The 12,419-nt window shown below is 34.2% G+C and overlaps 1 protein-coding gene across 2 annotated transcripts in view; it reads left to right on the top strand.

Moving 5' to 3' along the window:
- Nucleotides 1-12,419, top strand: part of Oseg6 (intraflagellar transport protein Oseg6) — a 210,573-nt gene that overhangs the window by 30,883 nt on the left and 167,271 nt on the right. For both annotated transcript variants that reach the window (XR_015039212.1, XM_085809920.1), the window contains exon 4: nt 9,204-9,329. Coding sequence is in view for 1 of the 2 variants with exons in the window: in XM_085809920.1 (XP_085666046.1) it covers nt 9,204-9,329 (126 nt within the window). In the remaining variant the exon portion in view is untranslated. The remainder of the gene's footprint in view (nt 1-9,203; nt 9,330-12,419) is intronic.

The following is a 12,419-nucleotide window of genomic DNA, read 5'->3' as shown; positions in this document are numbered from 1 at the left end:
TTTTATGTGAAGGCAATATTGAAGCATAAAATTTTCTTTTATATCAAAGTAAGGTAACTTTCTAAAAGAAATTGCATTTTTCTCTTGCATGACTTTCTAAGACAAATTCCAGTTTCAGATGTCAAGTGTCAATTCAGGAGAATTTTTTTTTAGAGATAAAACAGTAGCTTTGTATGCTGGCTTCTTGGGCTTCCAAAGAATTAGCGAGCTGAAAAAGGGTGTACCTCACTTGCACCTATTTGGTCAATCACTCGTCTGCCAAACTTTTTGGAGCATATTATATCCACGAAATCATTAAATTTAGGAGCTGCATATTTTTTTTTACACAGCCCAAGAACAACAATAAAGGTATTTCCATTTTCATCCACTGTGGGAAATTTCCCAAGATACTACACACCTAACCAAACATCTCCCATGAAACAATGAATTAGCGCATCATAGTTCAAGAAACTTTGCATCATAGTTCAAGAAACAATAAATGTCATCAGTCCCCACTCGATGTTCCCCCCCCACAAACCCACAAAGTTGCTGCTCCCTAACCTCTGCAGCGGAAATCAATTTTAACTTTTTTTCTGGGATTTACCTGAAATACCTGAAAGAAAGACTTTTTAAAATATTTGTCCTTTTGTCTGATCCCAAGGCTTCCTTTTCGGACAGAAAAGACATTCTCTCGTTTTCTGTAATAGACACAAGGACAAATTTATCCTAATTGCAATCAGTTTTACTGACTCCTGCTCATTTCCTGTCACAAGTTTCTAATAATTAAGAATACCATTGAAGTCAAAATCTCTACATAATATCACTGAATTTTAACTGTGGTCGTTTCTTTGCCTATAAAGTTAGAACTGCTTTCACTTCAAACTGAGACCAGTCACATGTCCAAGAGTTTTGCGTTTCAGAATGCCAGTGTGTATATTTCACTGGCACTAGGAGTTTGCAGATATGCCCAGACTTTTGGCTCACTTTCTCAAATATATATACAATATATGGCACAAGCTACCACATTTATTTTGTAACTTATGTGACTTTTATTTTTCTGAAAAATCTTTATACATACCATGGAATTAATAATATCTGCCTATATACGTATACATATGTATACGAACTATATGTATACGAACTTGTACACATATAGAATTTATTTCCTGAACAACCTATATACATATAGAACTTCTCTATATAATATTCTCTTTAAATATCGAACTTCTCTATATAAATTCTTATATATTTTGCTGGAGAATGTCACATTCACTATGTCCATGATCATTATGAACTTATATTTATCTCTTTATCATATTCGTGTTCAGCATTATGAGATATATTTTTAAGATAATGCATTTTGAAAGAGAAATATATTTCTGTGATTCAAAGTCATGCTTTTATCATTTAAACGTTGATGAAACTGGAGTTATACTCACAAATTTCCTCAATTAATCAGGCATACTATTGTTATTGATCAACTGAATGCATTTGTTGAAAAATATTTGATAGATGTAATTTCAGCATTTTATTTTACATGCTTTACTCTACCTGACATAGAAAACGCAACACCAAGGAAGAGTGACTTGAAAATTGTACAAATTTCAGGGCATAATTTTCATCGCACGTCACCGAGTTATGTGAATGATGTGAAATGCGCAGCTCTCCAGCACACGTTGAAGATATAAGGAAAAGAACCTGCAGAATGTTCAATTTTCATGACATTATTTCTGCTAAAACATCAAAGAAAATTTGTTGTCTCAGAGGACGCGTGTAATAGCAAAGAATGCCAAGCCATCATCAATGAAGGCATTTCCAGCAGTCAGATGATTTTATTAGGGACATGGTGATTGGTCTGGGAACGGCAGATTGGTCCATACAGCAAATCTCAGGTGACATACACGTGGATGCATCCGCAATGCACTGGCTGTGGCAATGATGGTTGGAACAAGGATATGTGGCAAGTTCAAGGGGTGCCAGTGCAGCCAGATTGTTGTCAGCACATGTGGATCAGCGCATCTACCAACAAGCGGTGGCGCAACCGTAAGCCACTTCTACCTTCATTCTGCAGCATGTTCAAGACACCCTGAATGTTCCCATATTAACCAGAACCATTTTCCATTGATTGGTGGCTAGTGGCCTGCAATCGTAGCATCTGTTAAGAAGACAGCCATTGACCCTACATCATAGACGCCATCGTGTGCAATGGTGCCAGGCTCAAGCGATGTGAGTGACGGAATGGCACAGGGTTGTGTTCTGAGATGAGTCACGCTTATGTTTCTGTAATGATAGTTGCCACGTACGAGTGTGGCGTTGATATGGAGACAGGTTCAATCTGGCAGCAACTGTGAATCACCCCACAGGGCAACATCATGCTTTGGTATGCAACTGCGAACAATTCCAGGTCACCTCTAGTTCATATTCAGGGCACTATGATGGCTCAACGATACATGGATGATGTGCTGTGGGCCGTGACACTCCCCTACCTTCAAAGGATGCCCATTGCCCTTTATCAGCTGGATAATGCCTGGTCACAGACTGTTCGCATCAGCCAGCAAGGTGTTCAGGTGCTTCCCTGGCCATTGTTCTCTCCTGATCTCTCGCCAATCGACCATATTTGGGATGTGATTTGCACGTCATTTGCCGACCCTGGCATTGCAGCATTCAGAAGGTGAATTGCGGCAAATGCTTGCCGGGGTATAGAGAGACATTCTTCAGGACATCTTCCGTAGTCTGATTGACTCTGTACCTAGATGTGTTCTTTTGTGCATCACCATCCATGGTGGTCCTACAACCTGCTGAACAGGTGCTGTTCTCTCTTTGTATTATGCATATCATTTCAAAATAAAGATCACTTATTTTTCATTTCTCTCTCTCCCTATTTGTTGAGTTTATCATTTTCTGGCCCTTCCTTCTTGGGATAGCATTTTTGGTGTCGGGTGGTGTATTTACATGAAATCAGAATATTTCATTCTATTAATGATACTGAAATTAATGGGTGCATCTTAATGATACTGAAATTAATGAGAGGTACCTTAGAATCAAAGAATTGCAGTTTTAATTTTCGTTGCTTCGTTTTTACTGTTTATGTACAAAATCTTCATCTTTAATGCAAAAGGAAATTTGTCAGTTATAATCATGATTCTTACCACATTTAGTAAATTACTTAATTAATGTATTAATATACTAATTACATTTAATTCACTGATTACAATATATTACACTAATTAATATATTTAGAGGCAATAATGTCTTGTTGTTTGTGTATGGTTTCACAATAGATTGAATGCACTGATTGCATGCAGAACTGATGACGGCTTGATAAAATTTATTTTACTGAAAGAAACATCTTCACAGCTCTGGAAATTTATGCAAAAATACTCATACAGCTTTTCGCAGTATCACAGAGCACAATCAATCAGTAGATGCACTTCAAAATACTAAGAATGTTAAGCAAAATGCAATGAAAAATTCGTCTAAAGAGTAAAGCTAACTCGGAGGGCCATCGAGAAATTTCTAGTACTTCTCGAAATTACTGGAAGGCATATGAGGGCTGAATATGGTTACGGCTACATATGGCATCAGTTCCAGTTATTCAATTACAATACCCAATACGATAATACAGGGACCAGACCAAAATGTCGCCAAGCAAATTTTTGTGACTTTGGGCAATTTCTTGCCGAAACTGTACCCAGCTTAGCGATATCTCGCCAATTTAGCGACATAGCTATTTATTTACTCAGCATTAAATAGATTTTCCTGTGTATTCTTTCTCTTCTGGCAAAGCTTTGCTTCTTTATATTTTCATGTTAACATTATACAGACAAATACAATACAAAGTCCAAGATCCGGACTCCTCGTAACTTTGGCCATTCCAGATTTTTCCGGATAATAGATCATCAGTATAAACTAGTAAGATGGCACATAGAAATTATAGAATTAAAAATATGAAATCATGATTTATGAAATAATGAAGCATTTATGATCTAAAGGGAAACAAAATTTACAACAGAAAAGCTTTATTTATTTGCTTACTTTATTAAACATTTCTTTCAATGGAAGTTGTTTAAGTTCCTTTTTTTGTACTAATATTTTCTCTTTAATTCCATAGATAGACATAATTTCTTATTCAGTTACAAAGCTCCCTTGTTTGAGTCCTGTAATTGCTGAGTCGAGAATTCCGAGTAACTTGTCAATCGAAATTTTTTCTTTTTCAATAACCTCTCTGTCCCTTTCTTCAATATTGGTAACAGTATTTTCTGAATCTAGAAGTATACTACATATTTTGCCATCCATTAATTGAATGATGATTGGAGCATTGTCATCGCAATGAAAAACTTCTCTTATATCTTCATTTATTACCCCTTCTCCACATTTTTTTTTACAAAATCCATCGTTGGAAAATTTCGCCTGTGGTTTGTGATATCCGAAAACCTTCAGATTTGCAGCTATCATCATCCTCAACATGAAATATAGTAGATGGCCATAAATTATGCCAAGCATTTTTTAAAGTATCTGGAGGCACATCCTCCCACGATCTTGCGATGCTCCACACAGCAGATTTTATGCTAAAATATTTTAAAAAATTCTTGAATAGTCTTGCCATTATTCAAGAAATTTAACATGTATTTAAAAAATGTGCATTTCAGCTCATGCACTATTCCAATATCCATAGGCTCAATGATGTAGTTACAGTTTGGAGGGAAAAATAATACGGATACATTACCTTTCACTGAAACCTTAAGTGAAATATGAAGCAAACAGTTATGTACAATCAGGACAATTTTTACGTCATCAGGTAAACGTTTACACTTGCCTATTACTTTTTACTATTACAAAACGTTTACACTTGCGCTTTCCTGCAGCATTTGCGCGTGCTAAAATTGTTAGTCTCACTTTGGAATCTTTGACTCCAATTGGAGCCTTTTCTGTAGAGGTTGCCGTGGGACACATTGCCAGAAAAAACCAGTTTCATCAGCATTGTAAATTTGTTATAGAGATAACTTTACACTATTAATGAATTCATCTGTAAATAGTTCAGCAGCTTCAGTATCAGCTGAAGCGTTTTGACCTGCAATTCTTAATTATCTTATACCATAGCGATTTTTAAATTTGGTCATCCTGTCGAGTATGTGCACTCAGTTGTTAAGTTCATTTCCTAGTGAAATATTTTAACTTTTGCCATTAGCATTGGACCCGTCAATGGCATGCCCTCGCTGCGAGTGTCTGACCCATTCATTCGTCATTTTGTTATCATCTTCACTTTTAGCATGTCAAATAATTTTTCTGTTATTCATTGTGAGAGGGATGTCAGAATCCACAAAAAAATTCAGAAAGTTCCTTTTTCTGTTTTTTTATGTCATATACAGTTGACTTTTCAGTGCCTTACTTCTACATAATTTTGAGACGGATATACCTTTATCTATTTTTTGCAGCAGTTCCACTTTTTGTTTATTAGACATCGAAACATGCTTTCGCTTTGTAGATCCTGTTGCAGCATCAGAATTAGAAACTCTTTTCGACATAATTGAAAGTTCAAACTTTAATTTTTATAAAATTGCTGTAATAAAAACAGGCTGGGAAAAATAATGAGCTGGGTCAAATCATAAAGTTAAGGAATAGCACAACCTGCTATATTGACTGAAATTCCTTGGAATCGAAAATATAACTTTAGCATAGATTAAAGCGCTGCTATGCATTATTGGCTATGTGTCACGAGATTGGCGACAAAAGACAAGTTGCTGCACTAAATACTGCTTTGCTTCTATCACGCACTGAAGACAATTAAGCCTGAATTGTATTAGTTTGGTTTTTTATTATTTTGTCTGTTTCTTCCACATGCTTAAGTCTACATATATTTAAAGCTTATCTACTTATACTAAAGCTTATTGAAGGCTGCCGCTAAATATCTTACTGCCTGATGCAGTCTCTGTGGAACCTAAATTTGGCTCGAAAGTGCTTTCTGAAGTTCTAAATTTTTGCCGCCCCTAAGTTTTGTAACCCATATCTTGTCCTAAATTCGAAAAATTTTCCATCTCTTAATTTTGTTGCTCGACATTTCTCTAAAATTCCAAAAATTTTGTCTTCCCTAAATTCTGTCCCCAGTGCGGCCATGCAAGCTCTGGCGCCAGTTCTGTGTTTATGTAAAAAACGAATTAGTTATTCTTAATTCAAATAGCACTAAGTATAATCTTTTGGCCTAGGACTATCATTAACAAAAACTTATTTTTAGCATATGGAAAGAAATATTTGTTAAATTTTTCCTCGCCAACATTTCTTAGTACATTTAACTTAAATCTGTAATCATTGCCAAGTGTAATGTCAACATAAAAAGTTACCATGCTCTTTGTTATTAAAAACTAATATAAAAAAATTGTCTGAGCATTGCTGGATGAGTCATTACTCAAGTTGTCATGTGTTGATAAACATGCAGTGATGGAAAGCAAAATATAATAAATAATAATTCGCCAGACTGGCGTTAGAGATACAAAATATTAGTAGGTGTAAAATCAACGATGTTTCTATGTAGAATGTTTCAGTTTGAGACGTATGCCAAGCAGATACGCAGCTAGGGAGTCAAATTAACGATCACACAAATTTATGCATAAAATGATTGTTTCCTCAGTAACAAGGTATTTTATTTAATGCCGTAGGGAAATTAAGAATCGGGACTCTCCGCATGTTTTATTATGGGGGAAAAACAATATTCATAACAGTATATTCTACTGAAGTTTGTGATAATACTGCAACTTTCTCTGCCAACAATTGACATATTGTCTGCAGTAATAATTAAATGTTCATATTTTAATGCAAATATGTATGTAATTGAATATTATATCTTCCTTTTAAAGATTAATGGTATACTTTTCAAATTTCAGGCATCTAGATTTTATTGCAATGTTCTATAGAACAAATATTTGAACTAATACGGAGAAAAATAATGCTAGAATATCTAGCATTTAAACCATACACAGCACCCTAAATAATGAAGTAGTTGCATTAGACAAATGAGAAATCTGCTTAAACTGTTATGTATTCAAGTTTTACTACTGTTCTTTTAATGTAAAAATTTTAATAATAGGAGGTGTAAAATTTTTTTTAATGATGTAGGAAAAGCTCAAAAATAATTTTAGTTGATTTTTTCCACATGTGAGTTGTATTTACTGGAAAATTAGTGGCAGTTATTTTTTATTTTCCAACTCGTTATTGATTAAGAGAAAATTGATGTAGCCTGACCTAAATCATAATTTTGCATTAGATATTGTTTTACTTGTAATTGCATTTATGGAGGAATTTAATCGTACTTTGAAGGAAATATACATGTAAAAGTAGTAACAAAGTATTAACAGTACCACTATAGGGATTTATATTTATTTTAACTAACAATTTAAATTTTTAGTTCAGACTTTTCTATAAGCCTTCTTTTCCCTAATTGCTAGTGACAGAATAGTTAAATGTTGTAGCGCGCTTGACGGAATGCAAATTTTCTACTTTGTAGAACGTAGTTAAAAGCCGAGTTTCGGTAGGAGAAAGGAAGAGTTAGGCTCTAGCCACCGTCTTTGCCGTAGGTACGTTTGCTTATTCCTGGTTCAAGTGGCTGTATTACATTTATCTGCTGTCACTAGCTTCAAAGAGGGTTTAAGTTACGGGATCTCGCTGAGCCCTTTAGGCTAGTTCTATTACTTGTTAATATTTCAACATTTAGTTTCAATTATCTGACTTTCAGTTACCGCCCAAGTAGAGGCGAAGTTTGTTAGCATCGAGTTGACACATTGTAAATTTTCAAAGATTTAATAAAGGGTACTTCAACCCTTCTCCTGTGTAGTTTCCTGCTACTCCAGTTTTCAGATAGAAGTTCACCCACCTGGACTCTACACCCTTACTCTGCATTTTTGTATTTTATCAAACTGTTCACATAAAAGAGGCTTAACTTTTAAAAAATGTATTGAAAATAGTAAAGTGCTGCACTTTTACTGCGTGCACAAATATTTAATTTTTTTCAAACTGAAGTTCTTGATATTTTCATATTTTAAAGCAGGAACTGAATTTTTAAATTAAGATAATTCCATTTAATCTTGTATAATAAAATAAGTAAATGGTGATTGAAGCATTTGACATTATGAGTGAAGTTTTTCCTATGTACAAACTGCAAGTGTCTAACTTCTTCCGGTTAACTGTATGTCTACAGGCTACGTATGTCTGAATTGGTCAGTAAACAGTACGTGGTCTCATTGCTTGTAGCTCCGTTAAATATTTCTCCCAATGCTAGTTTGTTGAGAATGATTTTGAATGCAGTTGTTGCTTTTGACAACTCTTGACCAGGCATTCTGCTAACTGGTTTTTGCCTGAAAAGCAGCTCCAAGTTCTTGATTTGATAGTTTGAGAAATATTTGTATCTTAAGTGTTTGTCAGCATAAAGTCTACCAATGAACTACCACTTTTGACCTTCAGTAAGTGATGCTTTTGAATCATAACTGATGAATACTGATCACTTTCAGAAAACATAAATTTTAAACAACAGTACCAACCAAATTTCATCATGCATCCCTTGCACAACACATTGACACTTGCCTAATGTGTGTATTTCATGTATTGCACAAAAGTTCAATTTTGCATTCAGTTGCAAGTAGTTATAAATAATTACACTATTGGACTTTGATTGAAAACTTTAATCAGGAACATACTTTTTTCAGGTTATCCTTTAATTTTGACGAGCAGTGCTGTAAACTGTGGTTCATTAGATTAATTTTCTTAAGACATACAAAGAGGTTAAGTCACTATTGCTATCAAAAGGCATTTCTATATAGATAAAATCACTAAATATTCTTTTCTTGTTATTGAAATTTAATGAATCGGTTTCTGTAATAATGTCATGTTATATTATAATTTACATGAGCATAATTGTGTAATTTTATTCAAGTAATTTTGAAAACGACAGCTATTCAATTCTTTCTAAGCATATGAAGTCTGTTTCAGTATTTTCTTTGGGAGCTATAATACCAGTATTTCAAGCTGTTCTTACATTTCATCATTAATTTTACAAATAGCATTTTAAATTCATAGTGAAAATAAGTGTGTTCAGTGTGTAATAAGTGGAAGTTGTTTTTATTTTTTTGTGTAAAATTGTGTTCTATCTCCTTAAAATGACTTTGCTAACACATGTTGAATTTATGACTTTTATATTGTTAATAATAAACTGTATAATTTTGTGTTTTCTGCCTTAGAATTTGCTGTGGTATATCTTGGGATAAAGAAGGCACAATTCTTAGCATTATATCTGAGCATTCAAATACATTAATTCTATGGGACTCAAATACTAGGACAGTTTCTCATGTGGATTCTGGTCTGCGGTAATAAGAAATTCTTTATACTGCTACTATTTTTTTTCCATTTTTCTTAATTCTAAATAAATATAATCACAGCCCAGTATGTATTTTATCACTGAAATCTGAATATGTTTTGCTGATACTTTGTACACATGTATATCCTAAGGTTTACAGTTTGATATACTTCTACACAAAATAAAGAAAATTTTGAGTTTATTTTTCAGTGGGATCTCCTTGTACCATGAAATATTTTTCACATCATTTAATGAGCTACTCTGTGCCCTTGAAAAAGTAATTGGAAGCTTTATCTTCAAAATATTCCCTAATTGCTCTTTATACACCACCACCACCACTCTTGCCATGAAGGTCAGATTTTAGTTTTGAGAACAGATAACAATCACTTAAAATTGAATCAGCATTGTAAGAGGTGTGATAAGACTTCATAAACCCACATTACTATTTCTGAATTTCACTGACATTTTGCTGTCTTTGAATTGCTGGAAAAATTCAGGCTATCTATTTTGCAGAGACTTTGTTCACTACAACAGTCGTTTGTAACTCAAAACCACACTGAAAGCAAACAATTGCAAGGTGCATGTTCTGTTTTTACTGCTGAATTAACTGCTGTGTATATCGCTCTTACATTCATCTCTAAACAAATCCAGAAAAAGTTCATAATTCATACAGACTCTTTAAGTGCTCTAAAAGCTTTAAGTAAATTTTCTGACACTTGAAATCCTCTGCTAGTAGACATTCTTATAATACATAAAAAACTAAAGAGCCAAGGGTATGATATTCTTTACTGCTGGGTCCCTGGACACGTAGGCATAAAAGGTAACGAGCTGGCAGACACAGCTGCAAAATCTGCAATTGCTTTGTTGAATCCGCTTGTTCCTTTTAATGATATCAAAATGGCCATCAAGCAAAGAATCTCAACTAAATGGCAGTTATTCTGGGACGATCAGGTTTTGAATAAATAGAGAAGTGTCAAACCTAAGTTAGAGTACTGGGAGACAAATAGAAACTGGAGGGAGGAGGTAATTTTAACCTGCCTTTGTATCGGTCACACTCGAGCAACACATGGTTATCTATTGAAAGCCGAGATTCAACCTGTATTTTCAAATTGTAATGATGTTTTAACTGTTCACCAATTTTTAATTGAATGTACACATTTTAACAGACTTCGGTTGAAATATTTTAATGACTCTGACTTGCCTCTGGACCTTGTAATCAAGAAAGAGGCCAATACAAATTTATTTGACTACCTGAAAGAGGCAGGTCTTTATAATTTAATTTGATTTTGATTTTGCTGTTACACCTTGGCATTTTAATGAAATATATTTTAAATTATTTCATGTTTTAGAATTTCACACTTACATTTAATATCATCAGGTATAGGCAACTTCATCTGAGCATTGATCATTTCATCAGTTTTGGATGTCATGCAGTCCATGTAATTTTAACCTTGTCTGTCTATTTGTATATATGTCTTGTTTTATCTGTCAGCTGTGTTTTAAGTGCCTGACATGTTGTTCGGCACGTATAACCTTTAAAGTTTAGTGCCAGAATATCCACAGTCAAGCTTTCCTGAAAGCTTATCCTTAAGCCATCAACAACAGTGAGGACAACTATGTTGTTTTCATGAAGCAAAGGCCAAAGCAGTGAGTTGAGGGACTCTCCTTTCCAATGATACAGGTCTCGACTCATGGCAAACATATGGACAATTTTCTCACTTGAAACTAGAGACGAGCTGTTGGAGCATCTCATGACAAGCCCCAGCCTCCCAAAAGGAAAACCAGAAATTTAAAAGCTTGATTTCTGGAGAGTTGACGAACCAATGATTTTGTTTTCCCTTTTGATATCTTTCCAGATATAGCAAATCAGAAGATGTTAAATATAACAGAAAAATTAAGGAGGCATGGCAATATCAGTCTGAAGATTTTTTTCATTAGTACAACACAGCAGACTGCTCCTGAACTCTGGACTAGAGAGACCTATAATGCTTTTAAGCTCTTGACTAGAGAGACCCTCATTAACAGGCTCCTCACGCTACAAAGACTATAAGTCTATTCAATTACTGTCTATACTATCAATGAATTATATATATATTTGCAAAGAGCTCGTAATTGTAATAAATTTGTTTTGTGTTCAATAATGCAATAAGTATCACACAACCTCACAACATACCCAAGCATTATAAGGAGTTAGATGTGCTACCTGTTGCCACTCAACACAGTGGCTACACCAGTCACCCTCCCAACACTGCAATACAGACCAGTTTTCCTGAAAAATTCTATCACAGAGTAATCTCTTCCTGTGGGCAGATAACTGTGCAGATAATAATGCTTTGTCATAATCAGTTAAACACTGAAAAAATCAGTTTCACTGTTAATCAAAGAATGTACCAAATTAACTTAAAGGAACGCAGAGATTAGGCAAATTCCCCTTAATGTGCAAGAAATAGCATAAATTACCAATACCAATATCACTCACAGTTCTAAAAAGCAATTCAACTAACTATGAGCCGCAGTCTCTCGTAAATCTTGCAGAATTGACTGACTACTGTCTTTTGGAGACATAATGTATTGCCACATCTTCTGGGAACTTTAGGGAAAATGACTTATAAAGCTTAAAAATGTGCTTACCTGACATTCCCGGAAAGTTGCCAAGAAATCTCCAAATATAGCCAACTTGGTGACAAAAATTTTTTGTGAGACCTGTCAGAAATGTTACAGCCTGTATCTTGGCTTCTACTTGAGCTGGTTTCACAATTCAAATGTATCTAGATTCTTAATCATAAGGTTTACAGTTCTGTACTAGAAATAAGCTCTTTTATTCAAAATGCAGGGTTACAAATCCAACAACACAAGAATACACTTTAAAATTATTGCCTTAAATACAACAGTTAACTCTACAATTATGCTCTGAAGCAACAAAAGAATAAAATAGAATCAAATACTTAAAAAAGTTACAGCAGTAATAAAGTAAGAACTGATGTGTTTCAAATCTACGTAGTTTTGAATAAAACAGAATTTTGAAGGTCTTTGAAATAATAAGGTATAAACAAGAGTTACAAAATTAATGTCATTTTAATTTATAAAATCCATAAAAAGT

This window comes from Stegodyphus dumicola, chromosome X2 (assembly GCF_044657685.1).
Source record: "Stegodyphus dumicola isolate Sdum_Otavi_A_Nest chromosome X2, ASM4465768v1".
In the NCBI taxonomy this organism is placed as follows: domain Eukaryota; kingdom Metazoa; phylum Arthropoda; class Arachnida; order Araneae; family Eresidae; genus Stegodyphus; species Stegodyphus dumicola.
This window is presented reverse-complemented; position numbering and strand designations above follow the sequence as displayed.